Below are 27,137 nucleotides of genomic sequence, written 5' to 3'. Positions count from 1 at the left end.
ACCTGCATATTGGTTTGAAATAAACATCAATTATTCGTCCGTCCCGTCTCTGTTTTTTCCCCAACTTTCATCCCTTTCGAACCACTCCTTCTTGGTGTTGCATTTGCTCTGTCAGTCAGTGTATGTATGTTGGGTATTCAGCCTGAAGGCTGGTTAGATTCTCAACAGGTGGCAAGATGTAGTGTTTACAGTGCACTATGTCTTCTGGTATGGGCTATAACAAAATTGTTACTTTCATTGATCTGTCTCAGTCTTATACTTGGTTTTGACAATATGAAAGTGGCTGAGGTATGAGTGACGCTAGTAATGCCATTCCTTATGCAGCCAGTCCCTGCTATGAATGGTGTGAGAATGTCGCTGATGGGGTTGGTTGGTGCATGGATTTCAGTGGGCTTGGCAGACAGATGTGCAATAGCAACTTCTGGCTCATTGAGGAAAGCAACGGGAAACTACATCACTCCTCATTTCCCAAGTACGCCTCTTCAGTGACACCTAGGCCATCTATGACTCATATGAAACCCATAATTAATACTCTCTCTGTTTTTAAAACTTATGTCCTGAAATGCAGCTCCTTTTGGCTTCTACTCTTCAGCCCTGGCAGAAAGAAATGGTATAGATCGAAAAAGTTAGGGAATAAGATAGTAAATAAATTTTGTAATGAGCAATTTTACAGTAAAACCAACTGTAAGAGACACATATTGAGTTTTATATTTTAGACATCTCTCTGATGCCCTCTGAAGCTCTATGCCAGATGCCCAACAACCAGGGAGAATGAAGAGGAGCGCCTGGCAGCTAAAGCCTTTCTGCTGTATACTGGGATGACAACTGACAGAATAGGGAGGTTACTGGGGTAAAAACCATATACAGGCCAACAAAACAAATCTGGGATACAGATAGGTCTTATGGCAACGATGGGACAGGGAAGGGCTACGAGTGGGAAGGAAGTGGCCGTGGCCTTAGTTAAGGTACAGCCCCAGCATTTGCCTGGTGTGAAAATGGGAAACCACGGAAAACCATCTTCAGGGCTGTTGCTGGGCAAGCCAAGGCCCTTTCATGGGCGTTAAGTGCCGTATGTGTGTGTGGGGGGGTTGAATACAATACTGTCAATTCTTATTGATACTGAATAATTTTCATATCAGAAATCTTCCAGAATTAAGAAGTGCTAAATGTGATATTGATGATGGTGGATACATTATGGAGGCTGAACAAAAAAATCAGCGGCTCTTAAACATGGATTTGGTACGAGTTTAAATTAAAGATTATATAGATGTTGATTCCCATAGGGAATCAGAAATATTTGTCCCGAATGAGTAAATTTATAATACCAATATAAATGGTCCGTTATTGGACCAAGCAGGCATCAATTTTTGCTGATGAGACAAAGTCTCTTAGTGCATTGGCACTGCCGGTGGCTCCAGTTAGCCTACGCAGTGGCCTCCACGGTATGCACTAGCCAGCGTATTGGTAGGTGTGCTAGGTACCAACTGATGAGCCCACCCTAGCACACGAGGGCGAAACGCTGGCAACCAGGAATGAGTTAGCTGGAAAATTTATAATGTCCAATAACGGACCATTTATATTGGTATTTTAAATTAAAGGACTTTTTTAAATGGGAAAATGTGTCAGTGTTATCAACTACTCTTCTACACACTTTCTTTGTCTATACGCTTCTGTAAAACTGACAGAATGAAAACAGTAACTGGTCAGAGGTTGCTGAGATACTAGTTCTTGATCAGTAACATTAACACATTCATGACCAAGCCCGTATTTTGTACTTGTCGCTAAACAATAATTTTAGTGATTGTCAAAAAATTCTTTATCTGTACCTTCTCAGTGAATCTTAACTTGTGATAGACCATCAAGATGGTGCAGACATGTACATGTATACAGAGTGAGTTGGTTGTGAGGTCTAGGTTACATACCTGTTAATTTACGTTCAAGGGATGGTGGGTTTGAATCCCACTGTTGGTAGCCTTGAAGATAGTTTCCTGTGGTTTTCCATTTTTTTTTTTTTGCTAGTTGCTTTACATCGCACCTACACAGATAGCTCTTATGGCAACAATGTCTTAGCTGATAATAGTGAACTTATGGTTAGTATCACGATCTCCAACTGGATTAAAGTTTTAATTCTCGGAATCTCCTATGCCACTCGTGCACACTCATCATGGACATGCAGTGTTTGCCGGACACAGCAGACATGCGACGATGAGTTTTGTGTACTCCAGCACCCTCAAACACCAGAAAATGAACCACACGTCTCTGCAGTGGAGTTTGAACCAACTATCACCTGAATGCAAACTTACAGCTGCACGGCCTTAACGACACGGCCAACTCACTCTGTTATAAGCTAAAAATTTCATTTTTGTTCCGTACTGATACTGAAGTGCAATTATAATACAATACAATATAACAAGTAAATGATATTACGTAAGTCTTGGGACTAGTTTCAGCCACTGTTGGCAGCTAGGCGCTTGTATTATCTATTCTATGCGTGTATTTGTATTTTTTGCTAGTTGCTTTACATCGCACCTACACAGATAGCTCTTATGGCAACAATGTCTTAGCTGATAATAGTGAACTTATGGTTAGTATCACGATCTCCAACTGGATTAAAGTTTTAATTCTCGGAATCTCCTATGCCACTCATGCATACTCATCATGGACATGCAGTGTTTGCCGGACACAGCAGACATGCGACGATGAGTTTTGTGTACTCCAGCACCCTCAAACACCAGAAAATGAACCACACGTCTCTGCAGTGGAGTTTGAACCAACTATCACCTGAATGCAAACTTACAGCTGCACGGCCTTAACGACACGGCCAACTCACTCTGTTATAAGCTAAAAATTTCATTTTTGTTCCGTACTGATACTGAAGTGCAATTATAATACAATACAATATAACAAGTAAATGATATTACGTAAGTCTTGGGACTAGTTTCAGCCACCATTGGCAGCTAGGCGCTTGTATTATCTATTCTATGCGTGTATTTGATGATAGACGTTATGCTACCTGTTACGATTACTGTTATACATCAATTTTCATTGAACAACTTTATTTGATTTACGGTCATCTATTCTAGATTTAAATAAATTGCAACTTGTTAACATATATGCAGCTACAAAACCTTGTTTCCCTTTATACAGGGACATTACGCTCCAAGAAGTATTAGATATTCTTGAATCGGACGAACCAATTGGAGATGTTAACAGCATTTTTATTGAACCTCCGGAAGCTAATAATCACTCCGATGAAGATTCAGGAGATGAAGATGTTGGTGGTTTGGTTGATAACCTCACAGGTCGCCAGCTTTCAAGTAAGGCAGATCGTATAGGAGGCGCAGGCGATGATCCCGTTTCAGCAGGTATTTTAGATCAGTCATCTAGCAAGAAAACTAAACTTCAAAGAATAAATCCTGTGTGGAGTAAGGATGACAACCGAGATTCAGTTGGCATATTCCCAGAAGCCGATTTTTCCACTTTATCTGGCAAATCTCCTACAGAGTGCTTTGAACTGATGTTTGACAACGAAGTGATGGAGTTCATGATTCAAGAATCAAGCAAGTTTGCCTTGTTTAAGGATTGTGACGACCCAAAAATATCTAAGGAGGAATTAAAAGTATTTCTTGCTGTGCTAATTCTTTCCGGTTACAACAATGTGTCTAGCAAACGTTTGTATTGGGAAGCAGCGGATGATGTACGTAATACACTTGTAAATGCTATGAGAAGAGACCGCTTTCTGGAAATTTGTCGCCTCATTCATTGCGTGGATAATACTCAGCCTGAAGAAAATAAAAACCTACAACCTGTTTTCCAGTCATTGACCGGGTCAGGGATGTAATGAATGAAACTTTATAGGCTGTTATTACATTGGGGTCGCCACTCCCAAGGTGATTTATTAATGAGTGATAAATGCTATGAAATGATAATGGAGAGTGTTGCTGGAATGAAAGATGACAGGGAAAACCGGAGTACCCGGAGTAAAACCTGTCCTGCCTCCGCTTTGTCCAGCACAAATCTCACATGGAGTGACCGGGATTTGAACCACGGTATCCAGCGGTTAGAGGCCGACGCGCTGCCGTCTGAGCCACGGAGGCTCCTGTACTCAGCCTGATATGAATGATAAAATGTGGAAATTACGACCTCTTATAAACGTGCTGAAGAAAAGATTCCTTGCGAATTTTCGGCCTGAAAAGGATTTAGATTTTGATGAATGCATGGTGGAATATTATGGTAGGCACAGCTGCAAGCAATTCATCCACGGAAAGCCCATCCGCTTTGGTTATAAGGTCTGGTGTTGGAACACTCCCTCGGGCTATCTCATGAATTTTGACATATATCAAGGAAAGAATCCTCATGGTAATACCAAATATGAGCAACGATTTGGTAAGTGTGCTACTCCAATGGTACTGATGCTGGAAGAACTACCTGATATGTCACACTTAGCCTTTTAACTATATTTCGATAATCTTTTTTACTGGAATGGCACTTTTGGGTCATCTAAAACACTGCGGATATGGCGCTACAGAAACCATTCGAGAGAACAGAATTCCCAAAGACTGCTCGATCACACCTTCAAATGAAATGAAGAGACAGGCTCGTGGGACATACAACATGGCAACGAACTCAGAGGGTATAAGTATTGTTCAGTGGGTTGATAACTCCGTGGTTCACATAGCATCAACATGCCATGGTGTTGAACCAGTTTCTATGGTAACACGATACTCCCAGGCAGAGAAAAGGAAAGTGTGTATAAACCAGCCGGCTGTGTTTGGAGCTTACAACAGTGAAATGGGTGGAACAAATAGGATGGACCAGAATGTGTCGTATTACAGAGTAGGCATACGTGGAAAGATATGGTGGTGGTCGCTATTCACATGGCTCCTGGACGTATCCATTCACAATTCATGGTTACTGCTAAGGAGGTCTGGATTGGATTTGTCACATCTAGAATTTCGTCGCCACATTGTTCAAACATATCTACATAAGTTCAAAATAACGCCAGTAAGAAGAGGTTGCCCCATCACCTCAAGATACAGTATCCAGCAGAGAAGTGTCACTGACGATGTACGACTTGATGGGTTGGGCACCTCGTAGCGCCCTGCAATCGACGACGCTGTGCTGGAAAGGAATGCTCCAGTACTGTTCGCACTGAGTACATAAAATGTAATGCTGGACTCTGTGTTCAATGCTTTGTCCTATTTCATACAGTGTGAAGCATACAGTTCTTATATTTGTTCCTATTCTGTAATTTCTGTGAATTAGATAACTTGAATGTAATATATTATGAATATCTTGAGACTTTCATTGCTTTATTTATGTACGCACATATTGTAATTAATATATATTCTTCATAAATTATCATCTTTAGTTTATTTTAGTGTATTTTGTTCATAATTTATCAATATTAATACATAAAATCTATAAATACTAAAGAAATGCTATTTAAAGATAAAAATTTCATTGTTCCGTATTGAAATTATTGATATTAAAAATTAAATAACTGGAAAGGAGGTTCAACCTATTCAATACTCAAAAGAAAGAAACATAGCAATCACATTTCTATTTAAATGGGACCGGTTTCGACCTTAGTCTAGGTCATCATCAGCCATAAAAAACATGTAAAATGTTTATGAATGTTGGAGGTCAGTTTCACACTCTGTTAGGCACAAAGACACGACACCACATTCTGTCCTGCACAAAGTCACAACACTACCAATCAACATGCGAAGATCAAAAAGGCTTGAATTCGCAGACGAACAGATCTGTAGTAGAAAGCCGCCAGCTCCCGGTGACCAGCGCGGCACACTCAAGGTCACGCGCTGCGGCCAAACACCAAAGTAGAGTGGAGAACGTTTCGAAGGTCCAGAACCTGTCACGGCTGCGGGAAGCCAAGTACATATATAAAAATATACGACACCAATTAGTACAACCGAATGAGCACCCGTACTCCAGTTAAGTTCTTGGTAAACAGTTGACTTGAAAAAACAATTGTAGAGAGAAGAAAAAAATGTAGTAAAAAGCGCAATATCAGAAAACAAATGAAAACTTATATGCACAGTGCGCTATTTTTTAAAAAGAAAAAATTTTTAGGTTATGATTGAAGTAGTCGAAGTTGGCGCAAGACAAAAATTTTTGAAAGAGGAGAATAAATTAAACGAGGAAGAGTGATAGTGAAATAAGAGAAAGAATAAAAGAAATTGAAGTTAGATGGTAATAATAATTTCGTGTGGCTATTTCTAGCCGAGTGCAGTCCTTGTAAGGCAGACCCTCCGATGAGGGTGGGCGGCATCTGCCATGTGTAGGTAACTGCGACGGTCGGGGATTTTAACCTTCATTGGTTAATTCCAATGGCCCGGGGGCTGGGTGTTTGCGCTGTCCCCAACATCCCTGCAACTCACACACCACACACAACACTATCCTCCACCACATTACCACGCAGTTACCTACACATGGCAGATGCCGCCCACCCTCATCGGAGGGTCTGCCTTACAAGGGCTGCACTCGACTAGAAATAGCCACACGAAATTATTATTACCATCTAACTTCAATTTCTTTTATTCTTTCTCTTATTTCACTATCACTCTTCCTCGTTTAATTTATTCTCCTCTTTCAAAAATTTTTGTCTTGCGCCAACTTCGACTACTTCAATCATAACCTAAAAATTTTTTCTTTTTAAAAAATAGCGCACTGTGCATATAAGTTTTCATTTGTTTTCCGATATTGCGCTTCTTACTACATTTTTTTCTTCTCTCTACAATTGCTTTTTCAAGTCAACTGTTTACCAAGAACTTAACTGGAGTACGGGTGCTCATTCGGTTGTACTAATTGGTGTCGTATATTTTTATATACGTACTTGGCTTCCCGCAGCCGTGACAGGTTCTGGACCTTCGAAACGTTCTCCACTCTACTTTGGTGTTTGGCCGCAGCGCGTGAACTTGAGTGTGCCGCGCTGGTCACCGGGAGCTGGCGGCTTTCTACTACAGATCTGTTCGTCTGCGAATTCAAGCCTTTTTGATCTTCGCATGTTGATTGGTAGTGTTGTGACTTTGTGCAGGACAGAATGTGGTGTCGTGTCTTTGTGCCTAACAGAGTGTGAAACTGACCTCCAACATTCATAAACATTTTACATGTTTTTTATGGCTGATGATGACCTAGACTAAGGTCGAAACCGGTCCCATTTAAATAGAAATGTGATTGCTACGTTTCTTTCTTTTGAGTATTGAATAGGTTGAACCTCCTTTCCAGTTATTTAATTTTTAATAAAGAAATGCTATACAGACTGAAATGCTAACGCATCCGCCTACCGTGATCATATGAAAACGCCATCTAACGACAAAACCATGAAAAGTATGAGTTTAATATTTTGTAGTTATGTTATACTATGGACCTGATGTGATTTAGACGAATTTCAAAGAAAACGGACGCAAAAAATAATTTCGGTGTTAAAGGGTTAAATTTAGCTATACTGCGAATGGTGTCTAATTCTCTTTAAGTTCTTTTTTAGACAGTCGGATGCTAAAAGCACGTGTACCATACTATGGTATGCTGCACATTTATGGGCGTGTGGGTGTATGGAATCTTGATGGATTGTGTTAGGGGTTTGTGTTAGTTTTCTAAAAATCTTATAGCTCAATGAACCAGGTTGTCTGATGATCGTTCGATCTAGATAATTGAGTTTTTTTATCGTTCTTTGATTCTAGTGTAAACTTGATATGTGGGTCAATGTGATTAAGGTTGGATACAGTGGTGATGGCGCCAGTTGCACTTTCGTTCATGATCACAAATGTATTATAAAAGTATCTTGTCCAAAAAATAATATTATTAAAGATGTTGTTATTATTAATTTTGGAGTCTTCTAGATGATCGAGACAGATTTCAGCTAGGATGCCTGATGTCAGCGATCCCATAGCTAACCCATTTTGCTGATAAATGGTATTATCAAATATGAAATAATTGTTATTCAAAACCATTTTCAGAATAGAGATGAAATCTTGAATTTCTAGTGGGCTACGGTGGAAGCCGACTTAGCCATTAGTAAAATGCCGGTAGATAAACAAGAAGAAATGCAATTTTAAGCTAAAAAGAAACTGGATAATATCTTCAACTCTATATCTAACAGAAACCCTTCCATCCCAATAATCAATGCCAACAGTAATAAAATATGTCAACCTAAGCTCCCAACACAAAAACAAATATTAGATTTTAAGAAGAAAATCACTGACAATGATCTTATAACAAAAGCCAATGAAGGCAACTCCACTGTTCTTATGAATAAGTCAGATTACATAGAAAAAACTAAACAATTCTTCACAGACAGCTCATTTTCTATAACCAAACGAGACCCTACACTAAAAATTCAGCATCAGCTTAAACAAACACTAAAGAATGCATCATGTCTAATAAGAAAGAAAGAAAGAAAGAAAGAAAGAAAGAAAGAAAGAAAATATGAATCCAGGCCTGCCAACTGCCTAAGCAGTTCACAAAATACATAAAACTGATGTTCCTATCTGACCCATCATTAATTACAGACTCAGTCCTTTATATAAAATTTCACAGTTCATCCAAAATTTCCTCAAAAGAAATTACCATTTTTTATCTGGGAATTGCCTTAACAACACTAATGAATTGGCTGAAAAACTAAATTATGTCACTATTCAACCCAACTATTCTCTCCATTCCTTCGATATTGTTACCATGTACCCAAGCACCCCAATTTCAAAAATTTGTACCACTACTCACAACAATTTAAATAAATACAGTGGTCTGAGCCCACTAAAAATTCAAGATTTTATCTCTATTCTGAAAACAGTTTTGAATAACAATTATTTCACAAGTGACAATACCATTTATCAGCAAAATGAGTTAGCTATGGAATCGCCGGCATCAGGCATCCTAGCTGAAATCTATCTGGATCATTTAGAACACACCAAAATTAATAATAACAACAGCTTTAATATTATTATTTTTTGGACAAGATATGTCGATACATTTGTGATCATGAACGAAGTGCAACTGACACCATCACCACTGTATCCAACCTTAATCACTTTGACCCACATATAAAGTTTACACTAGAATCAGAGAATGATAAAAAAACTCAATTATTTAGATCTAACGATCATCAGACAACCTGGTTCAATGGACCTACAAGATTTTTTTAGAAAATCAACACAAACCGCTAACACAATCCATCAAGATTCCGTACACCCACACGCCCATAAATGTGCAGCGTACCATAGTACGGCACACCGTGCTTTTAACATTCCGCTGTGTACAAAAGAACTTAAAAGAGAATTAGAGACCACTCGCAGTATAGCTAAATTTAATGGCTAAACCAGCTCCTTTATAGAGAAAATCATTAATAAACATAAACACCAACCTTTTATCACCTTAACAAAAGAAAAAACTCAAAACAATTTTTTATCTACTTTTACGTTTAATAATAAACAAGTCTACCAAATCACAAACATATTTAAAAAGGAAGATGTCAAAATAGCCTTCAAAACGTGTTACAAAAACACAGATATTTTACACAATACCAATTCTCTTAATCATAGCAATAAGTTCACCAAGTCAGGTGTATATAAACAATTGTAATAATTGTAACGCATTTTATGTTGGTCAAACAGGTAGGAGCTTCCATACAAGATACTAAGAGCATGTTAACGCCCTGATATATAACAGATTTTCGGCCATGGGACAGCACATGAGTGATACTAACCATAAGTTCACTAATATCAACTAAGACATGAAAATTCTCAATGTTACAAAAAAAGGCCCCCTGTTTAATATTATGGAAAATTGTTTTATCCACCTGGAACAGTTTTTCAATCCTAACTTCAATCTAAATGAAATTTCAGAGAATTCAAGCATTTTATTTGACCTTTTAATTCCTAAAATAGTAATCATGTCTCAGATAAAAATAATTCTTTCTTTTATAATCTCTTTAAATTCCCCTCTCAGCAGCAGTCTTTCTTTTCACATTCTTCAGCCCCCCCCCATACGACACCCCTTCTCCCTTCCCTCCACACCCTACCTACTCCTTTGTTTACACTGCTTGCTTCCTACAGCAGGTCTGTGCTTGTTCCCTGCCCACTCCTTTGTTACACGGACTGCCTGCTTCTTCCAGATTGTTCTACATCAGACATTAGAGGTAAGTCTCATAAATAAATAATTTTTCTTCTTTTTAATTTCTTTTCTGTATGTTTATTAATTCCTAATTCTGGCTATCATTCCAGATTTACATCTTTGCCTGAGGTCCTAAGTGAACTTTAAGACATCATGACAAGAAGATTATAACCATAAATTTTGTTATTATATGTAATTTAATGTTATAATTATTCCTGCACGATTGTCTTTGTCTGTTGTAATATGTTTCAGTTGTCACAATCTGTTAAATTTATTTGGCTGAAGATGGCCACTAAGTGGCTGAAACTAGTCCCAAGACTTATGTAATATAATATACTTGATATATTGTATATATTCTTACAACTCACTCTGTACCAAGGCTGTATTATCTGCTACCAGCCGATGAAAGAAAATCGACCACATTTCACATTGTACTGACCAACTGGTTCACATGAGGATTCTAACAGGACTTCTATTATGGTAAACTCCTGTTCAATCTAATCACATCTGGGCTGAGTGGCTCAGACAGTTGATACACAGGCCTTCTGACCCCAACTTGGCAGGTTTGATCCTGGCTCAGTCAGGTGGTATTTGAAGGTGCTCAAATAAATCAGCACGTTGGTAGATTTACTGGTATGTGAAAGAACTCCTGTGGGACTAAATCCCAGCACCACATTATCTCCGAAAACCGCAACAAAGTAGTTAGTGGGATGTAAAACTAATAACATTATTATTATTATTATTAATAATTATTATTTTTTGCTTGTGGCTTTACGTTGCACCAACACAGACAGATCTTATGGTGACAATGGGATAGGAAAGGGCTAGGAGTGGGAAGGAAGTGGCCGTGGCCTTAATTAAGGTGCAGCCCCAGCATTTGCCTGATGTGAAAATGGGAAACCACCGAAAATCATCTTCAGGGGTGCAGACCCACTATCTCCTGGATACAAGCTCACAGCTGCGCGCCCTTAACCGCACGGCCAACTCGCCTGGCATATTATTAATCTAATGACAAAAGAATGGCTCAGTTTCAGTTAACAGATCCTTATATTTTTTCTGCTTTCAAATATTACACTGGATTTTATTTATTTACGCCTATACAAGAGGTGTTATGTTAAAGGCTGTTGGCTCTCTCTTACACTTAACTTTTATTCATGACTAAGGAAACTATGTCCTAAATTGCAGGATCAGGAGCGTGTTTCAGTCCAAAAGAACATACTCTCACAAAATAAAACAAGCAGATCTTTAAAGAAAATATGTTCCTGCATCACTTACCTCGCCTCCACCTTCTTCTGATGACTGAATGTAGTCAACAGAAGCTGGAGTCTCTTCTAGCTTGCAATCCTCTTGTTTCAATGGTAGCATGATTTCATGACATCCCTACAACAATGACAATCACACAGCTTTCATTAAAACTCCATCAAACTGCTCAGTATTCATATTACAGACAATCTAAACTGGAATAAACACGTGGAGGAAGTGAGGTGTAACGCATACAGAGCACTAGGTTTTGTGCATGGATGTCTCTCGGAAAGAAGAAGTAAAGCCCCACGAATGGCTTATATTTCCCTGGTGTGACCCAAACTACAATATAGTCTTCCTTTCTGGATCCCAATGACAACAGAAAGTATGAGGAAACTAGAAGGTGTCCAGCAACGAACAGAACATGTAATTAACAAACACATCTAGGTCATTGCCACCAGTGAAATTGTTACGTAAACAAATAGACGTAGCCTTCCTTAAGGAATCCCTGACAGACAACACACACCTCTCCCCTTTCCACCACCCGCAGATTAATTACCGCTCTGTTAAGAAAGGCCAAGGAGTTACCCTTGTCCCTCCCCTAGCCAGAACAACCTCATATTTAAATGGATTTTATGCAAGGTCTGCTCGTATCTGGAATCTTCTACCATCTGAAGTAAAACTGCTTCCTCTTCCTCACTTCCTCCATGCAGTAAAGAAAATGTATATGTAAATAGAAACCCATATGTGATGTATATAACTTGTATAAATTAGAATTTCAAGAATGTTGTGTGCAAGTACAGTTGAATGCAGGTGAATCTGTATGCGTGGGGGTATAAAAGACTGGGTTTTCTTACTCTAATATTTATAGTATAAATTAAAATATTAATTATTCTAAGAGTAAAGTGGTTGGAGTCTAAATATGTAAATTTGAAATTATCTACACATATGTAAATATTCAGTAGAGTTGATGAAAACATACATGTGGGGAAGGAGGCACTTCCGTGTATGTAGGGCTTTCCCTTTCTCCATCTAGCCCTTTCTCTTCTAGCTTGCAATCCTCTTGTTTCAATGGTAGCATGATTTCGTGACATTCCTACAACAATGACAATCACACAGTTTTCATTAAAACTCCATCAAACTGCTCAGTATTCATATTACAGACAATCTAAAATGGAATAAGCATGTGGGGGAAGTGAGGTGTAAGGTATACAGAGCACCAGGTTTTTACGTAGATGTCTCTTGGGAGGACACTGTACATGTACAGTTTAAGTAAAATTAATAATAATAATAATAATAATAATAAAAACACATACAGAATTTTTATTTAACCCTTTCGCACTCAGCCCATACGCAGGGGTTTGCTCTAAGCAGCTCAAACTAATTTCTGTGATGTTCCACCAAATTACAAAAAATCAACACGGAAATTGTTTAACACATATTAAAATAAAATAAATCACACTAATATAGGAAACTATAAGCATTTCAGAAATGAATATACCTTGGACGTATTATTATTGGTAAAGCCAAAAAATTATTAAATTTTGAAAATAATTTTTGAAAAATAAATATTGGTTTTCAATGACAGAATGATCAGACGTTATTGCACCTTTCTACTTTACTCTTAAACCTGAAAGAAAGAACATTTAATTCTGATTAATTTAATATTAATATGATGTATGTGCTGCAATTCACTCATGAAGTATGATACAAAGTTATTCACTGTACACGTAACTGTCATGGATGTCAGGTTCTTCGTGGTCCAATACACAGTAAGCAGCTGCAACTGTGTGAAAATCTTCAGCAGTAAAATCGTCGCTTTCCACATAATGGGAATCACTTTGACAAAAAAAAAAAAAAAAAATAAATGTCTAAATCATCTGAAAATTCAAGGATATCAGAATCATTCGGCCTTGAACATGGCCCAGTCATGAAGTAAGCACATGCAACAACAGAGTAATGAGAAGTATAGCAAACATACGATATACAAGAGAAATGAAATAACCTCTAAATTAAACTGATGGCAAGATCGAATTGTTGTTTTGATAAGCCGACCAAAAACAGATCCACAGAATAACATCTTCAAAGAACCACAACATAAACATTCACGGTCAACAGATTTCATTTGTCGAAAATAAAAATATTTTGTTGGGCTGCTGGATATATCTTCTTCTGTTGAATAAACTGCAAATTCAATGGTTTAAGTTACTGTCAAGATCATCTGTTATCATTTAACAGCTACAAGAATGACCAAAATCCCTGAATAGAATACAGCCGATGTATCGGCGCCACGAGCATTCTCGCCATAACCTCTTGCGCCGATAGATCGGCACATTGAGTGCAAGAGGGTTAACAATGAAAACCTACAACCTGTTTTCCAGTCAATGACCGGATCAGGGATGGGATGAATGAAGCCCCCAATTTGCGGTGAGGATAGGATTTGTTCCGGCTGCTGAGGCCTGTCGCATTCCTCTGGGGCGATGATTAATGACTGACAGATGAAATGAAATGATAGTGGAGAGTGTTGCTGGAATGAAAGATGACAGGGAAAACCAGAGTACCCAGAGAAAAACCTGTCCCACTTCTGCTTTGTCCAGCACAAATCTCACATGGAGTGACTGGGATTTGAACCATGGTATCCAGCGGCGAGAGGCCAGCGCACTGCCGCCTGAGGCGCAGAGGCTTCAGGTTAACAATAAAATGAAAATTTTAATTTACATTATTTTGTTATAAGACTTTACTCGCTCCTTTCTAGTGGAACTCTCACTTATCTCAAGTATAAACTACAGAGCGATTAAGCCTGAACATTAAATAATTTTGTTCATATTACATAAAAATGAAATGGCGTATGGCTTTTAGTGCCGGGAGTGTCCGAGGACAAGTTCGGCTCGCCAGATGCAGGTCTTTCGATTTGACACCCGTAGGTGACCTGCGCGTCGTGATGAGAATGAAATGATGATGAAGACAACACATACACCCAGCCCCCGTGCCAGCGAAATTAACCAATTAAGGTTAAAATTCCCGACCCTGCCGGGAATCGAACCCGGGACCCCTGTGACCAAAGGCCAGCACGCTAACCATTTAGCCAAGGAGCCGGAAAATACGTGTTTATAATTATTACCACTATGTCTGCATAGAGCAGGTAGGGACCCTCTTCGGAGGCAGTCCTACCCAGGGAGCGGTGCCCCTGCCTATGTCAGTTCCAGAGCACACTGCCCCGGAGTGTAGCATCTGGTAAGGGTTCCAGCTCACACCTCAACGGCGTCTACAGCGGAGATGGTGGACTTTGGTACAGTGGAGACAGCGAAAGAGGCAGCTCTGGACTTGGGGATGAATATGAGTACAATTTAAAGAGGCCAATGGCTTTGGGCAGGGAGCCATGCTGAGAAATCAGCATCAGACAAAAACACACTTACTTTGGTGCGATCCTATCAGCTCGGAAGACTGTATTCAAAGCCCTCTCCATGCAACGTATCATTCTTCGACTGGTGCTTGTTTTTTGCAAGTTGCTTTACGTCGCACCGACACAGATAGGTCTTGTGGCAATGATGGGACAGGAGAGGGCTAGGAGTGGGAAGGAAGCAGCCATGGCCTTAACTAAGGTACAGCCCCAGCATTTGCCTGGTGTAAAAATGGGAAACCACGGAAAACCATTTTCAGGGCTGCCGACAGGGGGTTCGAACCTACTATCTCCTGAATACTGGATACTGGCCGCATTTAAGTGACTGCAGCTATCGAGCTCGGTGACTGGTGCTCGTTAATAAGCCACGTAGCAACATCGCCTCTCACAGCCCATTTGAACGTGCCTGTGAAGTGATCTAATTGGCTAACTTCAGCAGCTGATACAATGACAACGGTGTGATGTATCAAATGATTTTTTTCAAATTATTTATCAGCATATACCCGATTCACATTATTTCTGACCACCCTGTACATAACAATGGTTTATGGTAATATGACCATGGCAGAGTACATGCATGCGCTATATGGCTGTTGATAACGCTTTATTTTTGAGAGGAATTTGAACTGCAAAGAAGTGCCATTTTCTTAGAATAATCCATAGGCACTGACCGGGATAGACACTTTAGCCATCTTGGTGAGCAGCTATAGATAATGATGTTCAGCTACCAGGGGCAAGATAAGGAGTAATTAATAATAATAATAATAATAATAATAATAATAATAATAATAATAATAATAATAATAATAATAATAATAGTAATCACTGATGAAGAAGTAAGTCCTGAAATATAGGGCCAAATTCCTGGACACAGCTATTCATCTCAGTAAACTCACTCACAAGTTCAGGTCAATGTCAAGGCAAAGCCAAATAATGATGCAAGTTAGGTTATGTGTATAACTGAAGATAATTTTTCAATAAGACAGTAATGATGATCTTCTGAAAAGGAGGGAGAGCTGCAACAAAGAACAAAATTAAATTTCACAACAGAGACCTAAGCATAACAAATTTCTTCAAATACCTTGGAATCACCTAACAAACGACAATCAACTCCCACAGAACATACATAAAGTCAATAACAACCATCAAAGTGATATACAGAATTAAAGACATTACAAAACTGTCTTTAAAAACAGCAACAGAACTATTTCGTGCTGCAATAAGCCCAAATGCCACAAATGCATTGAAATTATTTAGGAAAAGTTATCTGTGGCTGACCTTAGGATTCTAGAGAAACTAAAAGCCAGATTTATAAAGCGAGTATTAGGTGTACCTATGGGCACGAAGTCCAGATTAGTGTACAAGCTTTGTAAAGAGCCATTTTATATTGAGGACCTAAGAATCAATCTAGTGCTGCCATTCACAAGACAAAGCACAAAGATACTTGAAGAGAGAAGAATGAAACGGGCCCAAATCCGGCTAGAATTCTATGCCACAGACGCCATGTTGGACCGGAAATGGACAAGCCAACTATGAACAGTGACATGTAGTTACAAGGATGGCAGTCCATGGCTTCCCTCATAAGCTATGTGCGACTAAGCAATTAGGTGAACGATGAGTGTGTGTGCTCTCTATGTGAGGAAGTGTGTGATCGCTACCACACACTTAAGTGCACAAAATGAACAAGGTCAATCAACAAGTACAGTAAGGACAAGTAACTCTTAATCTCTTTGCATATTTGTGCGCATTTCACTTATTATTATTTTTCAAATATCATAGGATAGGTTATGTATTTAGGTTTACTCATGTGTGTATATATCGGTCATATGTGAGAAGTTAGATTATGTTTATCACTTATAAATAATCTTTAGTGTGTTCTGATCATTCAGGAAACTTCTAGTTGTATGTGCATTGACTTAAGACAATGCTGGATTAAGGTTACATTATGCTTATCAGTTGTAAATAATCTTTAGTGTGTTCCAAGATGCTCTTAAAACTTCCAGTGTTTTGTTTTGTTTTGTTTCTGAAGGTAGCCTTGTGCTGGCCCAACTAGCTGCGTAGTTGGTTTGTGATTGCACAAGCGTGTGTATAATTGCGTTCTGAAGTGTAACCATGGCATGTAGGGACAATATAAATGATGCAAGTGGCGCGAATTTACAAAGCACAGTTTTTCAGCTGCTTGAAAATTATCTTGGCCAGGGGTATACAGTCTATGTGGACAATTATTACAATAGCGTTGGACTCGCGAAACAATTACGGGAACAGAACACTGCCGTATGTGGAACAATAGGTCAAATAGGGGTGTACCAAAAGATCTAAAGGAACATCAGGGAATTCTCAAATGGGGGGAAAAGTGAACCCGACATACAAGTACAGTCACCTCTCTCTGACATTTCAGCTCCATCTACTTCATTAGCTCCAAGTCAACGTCCTGCGATTTTACTGCCAAAAAGGGCACCGGCCAAGAATCACCATTTAGGTTAGATGGGAAGAGAAAAGAGCATATTCACTTGAAGTTTCCACCATCAAATAAAGTCAAGTTCCCCTCAAGAAGGTGCAAAATGTGCTTCAAAAAAAAAAAAAAAAAAAATTTATTAGTGAAACACACTATTTTTGTGGAAAGTGTGGTGTTCCATTCACCCAGGAAAGTGTGACATTACCTACCACACCCTGCAGAGATACTAGAGGACTTCATTAAGATATGTGGAAAATTTTGTTTCCATATCTTGTTTAGTTTAGAACTTATTGTGAAAAGAATTTGTTGTTGTTTGCTCTGCCATTAACAGCTGGAATTGCTGGGCCAGCCCTTTAAATAGCCCGCTCAGATGATGGGCGTGAATGTGTTAAGTGAACTGCGGAATCTTGATATACCAAGGACATCTATTTATATAGTAGCTCTAGGTCCTTCCATGTGCCATAATGACAAACTTGTTCCAATATAATTCTAGAACAAGAAGTTGCCTAAGACTTCTGGATGTTAATTGTAGAACCTTCCAGGTATTAATACTATGTTGTAAGAAATGAGAATGATAGTATATTATGTACTACCCAATCTAAAGTAACTGGACACCGCTTTGTAATGCGGAATTGAACCCTAGATGTCACAAAAGGTGGATCTGCCAATATAAAAGGAGGTGGGTGTATTGTGTTGTCAGTAGAGAAGTAGTAACAGCAGAATGAGTTGGTCAGGAGAGTTGAGTGACTTTGAATGTTGACTAACCATTGGATGTCACCTGAGTAACAAATCCATCAGGGAAATTTCAACCCTTCTACAGCTGTCTAAGTCAACTGTTGGTGATGTGATTGTGGAAGTGGAAAAGTGAAGGAACAATTGTAGATAAACCAAGACCAGGCAGACCTCATTTAATGCCAGACAAGGACCGTCAAGCATCGCGAATGTTGGTTGTAAAAAATCGCAAGATATCAGCAGGAAGAATCATTCATGAGTTGCAACGTACTACCAGCTGTCTAGCCAACACAATGACTGTATGTCAGGAGCTTAAAAGAATGGGGTATAATGGGTGAGCTGGTTGCTTATAAGCCAAACATTTCTGTAGTCAGCGCTTGAGGTGGTGAAAAGAGCAACAGCGAATAACTGGAAACAACTGATTTGGAGTGATGAATCATACTGCTACACTCTGCAGCAATCCAATGGAAGGGTTTGGGTTTGGCGAACGCCTGGAGAACATTACTTGCAATCATCTGTAGTGCCAACAGTGAAGTACTGAGGAGGTGGTGTTTCTTGTAGTTAGGGTGTTGTCCCGTTATTGTGCTTAGGATAACTTTAAATGCAGAAGGATATGAACACATTTTAAACCATTGTGTACTGCATACAGTAAAGGACCAGTTCAGAGACAATGACTGACAGTATCAGCATGACAATGCAACCTGTCAAAAAGCTGCATCTCTGAGGCAATAATGGTTTGCGGACAATAACATTCCCGAAATGGATTGGCCAGCCCAGAGTCCTGATCTGAATGCAATGAAACACCTTTGGGACGAGTTGTTCTAACTACAAAGATTCACACAAGAAATGCTGTAAATTATGTACAGTTTTATTTACAAATTTTATACACCCACCCACACACACTGATAACTGCCCTCTTGAACAAAACACTGTTATGAAGAAAGGGAAGAAGAAGACTGCAACACTTGCATGTCAACCAACAACCAACCCAACAAAGTTCACATACTTGACTAACGACTTCCACTACAAGTCTCATTAAACAACTCAACTCCGAAGACTGCCTCTTTATATACATTGCCTGACCAGGCTTCTAGAAGAATATGACACATGTTTTTTCGTAATTTTGAGTCTCCAATAGCCTATTTACAATGAAAAGAATTTTCTACACAATTACAGTAGCAAGATGCATTGTTCTCAACTATTACCATGTGTTACACAACATTACGCTGGATTTATACACATCATATTTACAGGTAATAATAAATAATATACTATTAATTATATGTTCTTACATTAAATAAACTCATATTAATACAGCAGATGTTTCATGACATAACCTCACAAATAATACGATCATAATTTATACAAAAAACATCCATACATAACTACGTAAATAATAATAGTAATAGATGTAAACAACTTCACAGCCACATTTCACAAGCCATAATAATAATAATAATAATAATAATAATAATAATAATAATAATAATAATAATAATAATAATAATAATAAAGCTTGATATTTCCATTATTTACCCATGGGTTAGAGAATTGTTTCCACGAATACTAGTTATACTATACTAGATCATCACCTTTGCTCCAGACCCCAGCATCCAACATCACTACCTTCTCTTGTTTCGGCTCTTGAGAAGGAATGGGCTGCCATTCCCCCACAGACATTGAGACAGCTCATTGAGTGTCCCCAGCACAGTTAAAGACGAAAGGGAACAGAAGATGGGGAGGTATCACCGTTATTTCTTCTTGACTTCATACCTCAGGTATGAATAGTCTGATTTTGGGACCCATCGCATTCAATCCTCTCTGTTTGATTTTTCCTATTATTACATAATGGGGATAGCAATATCTGAGCATTCACTGGATGTACAAATCGTAATATTCAATGAGTATTACCAACGGGATAGAATGTATTACATAAAACACTCGACACTTGTTAATCCCACCATTCCTTGCATAGAAGGTTGCTAACATTAGAGAGAATGCCGGATTATTGAATGTCTGGTAAATTTACTTTGTTACCGCCCTTAACATATCAATTTGTTCCATTCAAACATTTAAGAAAAATGTAATGGAGAATTATAGCCTTAAGGTTTATACAAGAGGTGTTACTAACTATGCAACTTTAGTTGCCGCAATGAAGATGTCCGCTGGCGGCATTCTTTGTCAAGCAACCAAGCATTACGCCAGTTCTGACATATTTATTTTTTTCAACAAAATAATGTAATCCAGGAAGATATCTGAAGCTTCGGCACTATCAGTGTAAGAAATGGTCTCTACGTCTGCTAAATATATAAATGATATGAGTAAAGGAGTGGAATCGGAGGTAAGGCTTTTTGCAGATGATGTTATTCTCTATACAGTGATGAATAAGTTACAAGATTGTGAGCAACTGCAGCGTGACCTCGAAAATGTTCTGAGATGGACAGCAAGCAATGGTATGTTGATAAACAGGGTTAAAAGTCAGGTTATGAGTTTCACAAATAGGAAAAGTCCTCTCAGTTTTAATTACTGCGTTGATGGGGTGAAAGTTCCTTTTGGGGATCATTGTAAGTATCTAGGTGTTAATATAAGGAAAGATCTTCATTGGGGTAATCCCATAAATGGAATTGTAAATAAAGGGTACAGATCTCTGCACATGGTTATGAGGGTGTTTAGCGGTTATAGTAAGGATGTAAAGGAGAGGGCATATAAGTCTCTGGTAAGACCCCAACTAGAGTATGGTTCCAGTGTATGGGACCCTCACCAGGATTACCTGATTCAAGAACTGGAAAAAAAATCCAAAGAAAAGCAGCTCGATTTGTTCTGGATGATTTCTGACAAAAGAGTAGCGTTACAAAAATTTTGCAAATTTTGGATTGGGAAGAACTGAGAGAAAGAAGAAGAGCTGCTTGCCTAACTGGTATGTTCTGAGCTGTCAGCGGAGAGATGGCGTGGAAGGACATTAGTAGACAAATAAGTTTGAGTGGCGTTTATAAAAGTAGGAAAGATCACAATATGAAGATAAATTTGGAATTCAAGAGGACAAACTGGGGCAAATATTCATTTATAGGAAGGGGAGTTAGGGATTGGAATAACTTACCAAGGGAGTTGTTCAATAAATTTCCAATTTCTTTGAAATCATTTAGGAAAAGGCTAGGAAAAAAAAAAAGATAGGGAATCTGCCACCTGGGCGACTGCCCTAAATGCAGATCAGTACTGACTGCTTGATTGATTGATTGATTGATATATATAAATAAAATATAGCAATGAAAGAGGAACGCTACTGGATAGATTCCATGTATTAGTTGAATTCAGTTTGTTGAGGGACTGTGAGAATCCCATTATATAGCCAGGACAAACTTGTGATCCTTAGTCAGACACTGAACCACTGAGGCAGCTTATCACTAATAAATGACAGGGTGAATAGAAGTTAAGCTTTTGGAGAATACATTTCTCACCAAAGATTACATCCTTACCTCCTCCACCCAAACGATCTCAGTCTTCACAGGAGAGTTCTCCATACTGGTTGAGATCCAGAGAGCTGGAAAATAAAAAATAATAAAATATAAAACATTAATCAAACAAAGTATGACAGCTAATAATCAGGATAGTAAGCATCAGCACACAATTAAATATGCACAAATTTAACACTCTTGTCATTTCATTTCATCTGTCAGTCACTAATCATTGCCCCAGAGGAGTGCGACAGGCTTTGGCAGGTGGCACAATTTCAATAGGAAAAGTCCTCTCAGTTTTAATTACTGATTCACTGGAAAAGACCTTAATGCTGGGGAAGACTGATGGTAACAGGAGAAGAGGGCGACAACGGATGAGGTGGATTGTTGACATCAAGGAAGCCACGGCTCTCAATTTAGAAAGACTTCGGAAAATAGTATACGACAGGAAGAAATGGCGTACTTTGGTCCATGGGGTCACGGAGAGTCGAAAGTGACTAAACGACTAACAACAACAACAACAACAATTTCAATCCTCACCGCTAGATGGAGGCTTCACTCATTCCATCCCTGACCCAGTCGAATGACAGGAAACAGGCTGTGGATTTTCAACACCTAACAGCACATGGTACTGTATATGAATAATAATAATAATAATAATAATAATAATAATAATAATAATAATAATAATAATATCAGAAGAGAAGCAGCTGCCAACAATGAAAGGAGAAAATCATCTACTATGACCTCACAGCCACTCTACGGATATCCACCTGCTGAAAGGAGATTAAAATTGAGAAAGAGCTTCCTAACAACTACTCACAACAAGGAATAGCTGTAAAAGCACAAGTTGCAAAGTGGAAGGAGAGAACTAGTAATTTGTCTGAATGGATGGAACCAAAGGAATCTCTACCTCCTGGCCACACAGAGAACTGGCCAATCTGGAAGTCCCTGAACAGACTGCAAGCTGAAGTTGCAAGAATAAGGGACAACTTATATAAGTAGCATTTTATGACCAAGATAGTTCTATGTGGTTGTGATGAATTTCAAACAACACAACATCTCTTATGCTGTCCATTATGCCCATCCAGATGTACAACGAGTGGTTTGACTCAACATATGAGTAACAACACAGTAAAGGTTTCCACCTATTCAATACAAAATATATTCACAATATTTTAAAATTACATGGTACTAGTTTCGACCCATCTAAGGGTCATCATCAGCCATATCAAAGCAAAGATCGCTCTTGACGAAATGTTATTCTCAGTTCAATACGGACCAACAACATGAAATTTATAACCCTTAATGGTTTGACTCAAGCTAATTCAAGTGCTCTCGAAGTGGCTAAGTTCTGGGCAGGAACTGTTTAAAGTCACTTGTACTTGTGTCCATTTCATGCTTCTTTCTTTATGTTTTCTTGTTTTGTAATAGATAAATAATTAAATAAATAAATTTATTAATTCACTTTGAATATAAAATGCTACAACAAAAAAGGATTAAAGGAACTATTAGAGATAATAATAATAATAATAATAATAATAATAATAATAATAATAATAATAATAATAATAATAATATTTGCTTTACGTCCCACTAACTACTTTTAAGGTTTTTGGAACCTCCAAGGTGCCAGAATTTAGTCCCACAGGAGTCTTTTACGTGCCAGTAATCTACCGACACGAGGCTGACATATTTGAGCACCTTCAACTACCACTGGACTGAGCCAGGATCGAACCTGCCACGTTGGGGTCAGAAGATGAGCCCCTCAACCATCTGAGCCAATCAGCCCAGTGAAGTAGAGATTAAGGAACATGAAGTTATGAGAAAAATCTTAGGGCCAGAACTTTGAAAAATTGAATTCATTACACTAAACCTAATCGTGAAATATATCAATGTGTTTCCAAACTCACAGATAAGGTGAGACTACAGCAAATCCAATTTACAGGGCATATAGAAAGAATGGATCCTATCACACTTTCCCATAAAATTTACGAATTTCTGGAAAATAAAGCCACTAGAAAAAAGTGGTATAGCCTAACGTAGAAAGACCTTATATAACTAGGATCATCAAATCTACCAGATCAGAACAAAATCAGAATTATAGTCCAAACAAGGGGATTTGAGGAAGAACAGGAACATACATGAGGTGAATGGTCAGAGGAATGGAAACTTACACAGTCCTTAAGAATGAAGAAATACTGGGCAAGAAGAAAGGCCAAAATGTGTCAATTCCACATGGTCCTAGGTGATCCATGTGCAAAGAAGAAACAGCAAGAGCAATGTACAAACTGAATCTTTGGTGTATATACATTTTCAATCCTCTGACAATGGCTTCTAAACTGGTAGAAGAATGTTTCAATGCACTTTCAAGTCTTGTGCAATACAATAATGCAAATTTGTTGTGGATACCAGGCCAAAGAGGCAACGAGGGAAATGAAAAAGCAGATGAACTTGCCTGATAAGGATCTCATTATGTTTACTAGGACCAGAACCAGAACCAGCTCTTGGAGTACATCAGTGTTCCATCATGGAAGTGATAAGTATTGGTCCAGGGAAGAGCACCTCAAAAGGTGGAAAGCAACCACAGTTATCAAACATGGAAAAATATTCATTAAAGGACCATGCAAAAAAATATGAAGCACTACTTACGTGAATTCAGTTAAGGATAGATAACAGTAGCAGTCATCACAAGACATGTGCCTGTGAAGCAGTACTTGAATAAAATCAGAATTCTGAAGAACAACCTAGGATACAGAATGTACAGGAAGAAGACAGAAACTACCCATCACATAAGCTGCGCATGTAAGGCTCAAGCCTTCAAGAATTATGATTGATATATTTGAGAATATAATCATTGAACCAAAGGAATGAAATACAGATTCATTACTGGGACTGTAGACTCAAGTTAAGAATGTGGGAAAAATGGACTGGGGTTAACTCCAAGCAGTAATGATGGGACCTATCTTAAAAAAGGAAAAACCCCACTTTAAGAGAGCGATGCATTCAGAAATTTAGGAAAGTCAGCAATAGGTTGAAACTGGAGAAGAGTTGAATAAAATTTGCTTATTTGACAATTTTACAAGTAGACCCACCATCTCAATAAATTATTTTGTTGCTGTTGACAATTTGCTTCATGTCGTACCAATACAGATAGGTCTTATGGTAATGATGGGGATAGAAAAGGGCTGGGACTGGGAAGGAAGCAGCCATGTTCTAATTAAAGTACAACCCCAGCATTTGCCTGGTGTAAAAATGGGAAACCACAGAAAACCACCTTCAGGGCTGCCGACAGTCGGGTTCGAACCCACTATCTCCCGGATGCAAGCTCATAGCCGCGCGCTCCTAACCGCATGGCCAACTCGCCTGGTATAAGAAAAACAATTAAAGCAGAAAAGCTGAGTGATAAAATCAGTATGAACAGGTTGAGATGGTCTGGACACACCAAACAAATGAGCATTGAGAGGATGACAAAACAGAGTTCAGAACTGCAGTTGGAAGGGAAAAGAGTTTGAGGAAAACCAAGAAAAAGGATAAATTTAGTGAAGAGCAGCCTTAGAAAACACAACATGTACTGGACCACGGTACTGAATGAGTGGTGAGAAAAGTAGAAAGGAACCATATTAGTCTAACATGCAATGAACTTTGCAAAGGGAAATGATAATGACCACACACACCCCACACATATGTTCAGAAACTGCAACTCATCAACAACAAAAACAACAACCACTACCACCACCAATGTTAACACATTAGCTACCCAGCCATTTTGGCTTCTCCCTCTCAATAAATAAATAAATAAATAAATAAATAAATAAACAAAATTTAAAAAAATGGGGAAGATACTGTCATGCTGATCAGCTTGACTCGTATACTTTTCTCAAGTCAATAGTTCTATATCGTCTTTGTATCATCCTTAAAAGAAATACATTTTTCAACTAATTTATATTAAAAGTACATTTCATCTCTTGCTGGGGACACCTTCAGCTTAGAGAAAATACATAGCAGATACGTAACAAATACTCTAAAATTATTTAAATGTTTGAAATACTGCTTTTCAATGCACAGTTATTGCATAGTATGTCTTATGCCAATGGCATTTCTGTTTATAAAATATGTGATATGATAATATTTAAAATTTGTTGAATTAAAATCTCTTCTTGGAAATTGTTTATTTGTTTGTCAACCCTTGTCTTGTATTTCTACGGGGTTGGGTATGAGGTGAGGTGAACCTGTCGTGGCAGGTTTTTATGGCCGGATGACCTTCCTGATGTCAATCTCATCAGAAGAGTTAATAAAATGAAATTAATGAGGTGATATATGCTAGTAGGAAGGGAAAGGGTGAAACCTGGTGCTGGCACATAGCCTACTCCGGTGGAATAGCCCCAAGGGGTCTTCCCAAGGCTCAACGTCACCATCCGACGGCTGAATCTCATATGCCCTCACTCCAAATGAGTTCTGCACAGAGGTTATGAATTTAATCCAGGCTTTTGGCAGGCAGTACAATAAATTGTATATCACATCACCCCTACCCTGCCAGCCAACATTCTGATAGTGAATATTTTTAGACCAACAGGACTCAAACCAGTTAACCATGGCGTCAGACCATGCAGACTTCAACGCCTTAATGACCATGACCACCAGGTGGGCTTGAAAGTTGTTTATTTGTACTTAAAATTGATGCCTTGATGAATTTTGAGTTTCCCTGGTTGAACTTAAATAGAATTTGTTCAAAAATATTTATTGAGGAGTCTAGAAAAAATAAAAGAAATAATTTTTACTGTAGGGAGTATTGAGACTCTTGTGGTTACTTGAATGAATTAATTGACAGAATTGAGTTCTCACATCCCAGCTGGTCCCTTTAGAATGGGGAACACGTAGCAGTTTACCATTATTATTGCCGGTGGCTGAATGAGTGCGTCAGGCAGCAGTTAAGGAGACATTGTACGGATAGGAGGGGTAAGGCTGCGGTCGGGAAGAGATGTAGGAGGGGACTTTGTGTCATCATTAATAGTTTTATCACATTTCCTTTTCTTAATAAGATATTTCAAAAGAAAATGGAGCCAAAGAATTTGTGATACAACTAGAGTTTCACCAAGATGTCACCCAGAATCTGATCAGCTGACAACGTAAAACACTCCATACAAAAGCAGTAAAAATAAGGAGTAAAGTGACACATCTGATAGTCAAGTCAGATGTGAGGACGGGATGTGTTAAAAAAAACACACACACACACACACACACACACACACACACACACACACACACACACGCACGCACGCACGCACGCACGCACGCACGCACACACACACACACACACACACACACACACACACACACACACATAAAAACAAACACAAACACTGAACGAGTAACAGTTGTGAGCTTGCATTCGGGAGATAGTGGGTTTGAACCCCACTATTGGTAACCCTGAAGATCATCTTCCGTGGTTTCCCATATTCACACCAGCCAAATGCTGGGTCTGTTCCTTAATTACGGCCGCTTTCTTCCCACTCTGAGCCCTTTCCGATCCCATCATCTCCATAAGACCTAAAGCAGATTATAAAAAAGAAGTATAGGCATTATGTGAATTTTGGGCCACACTTGTTGTTTGAATCACATGTCTTACTTTTATACGAGTGGTACAACATTTGTGGTAGATAACTGCAAATCAGTTTGTAACAGGCTTTAATAATCTTTACCCCTCTGTGGTTGGAAACTGTAG

General features: G+C 38.6%; 1 protein-coding gene across 1 annotated transcript in view; it reads right to left on the bottom strand.

Annotated features, from left to right (window-relative positions):
• The window catches only part of LOC136885589 (uncharacterized), a 58,238-nt gene that overhangs the window by 26,048 nt on the left and 5,053 nt on the right, over positions 1-27,137 (bottom strand). Inside the window, exons 2-4 of the mRNA XM_067158256.2 lie at positions 21,434-21,498; positions 12,356-12,469; positions 11,407-11,511 (exon numbers count right to left, since the gene is read on the bottom strand). Of these exons, the coding sequence (XP_067014357.2) occupies positions 11,407-11,511; positions 12,356-12,469; positions 21,434-21,478 (264 nt within the window). The 5' untranslated portion in view covers positions 21,479-21,498. The remainder of the gene's footprint in view (positions 1-11,406; positions 11,512-12,355; positions 12,470-21,433; positions 21,499-27,137) is intronic.

Source organism: Anabrus simplex, chromosome 14 (genome assembly GCF_040414725.1).
Source record: "Anabrus simplex isolate iqAnaSimp1 chromosome 14, ASM4041472v1, whole genome shotgun sequence".
Taxonomy (NCBI): Eukaryota; Metazoa; Arthropoda; class Insecta; order Orthoptera; family Tettigoniidae; genus Anabrus; species Anabrus simplex.
Note: the sequence above shows the minus strand (reverse complement) of the source record. Positions and strands in the feature narration are given on the sequence as shown.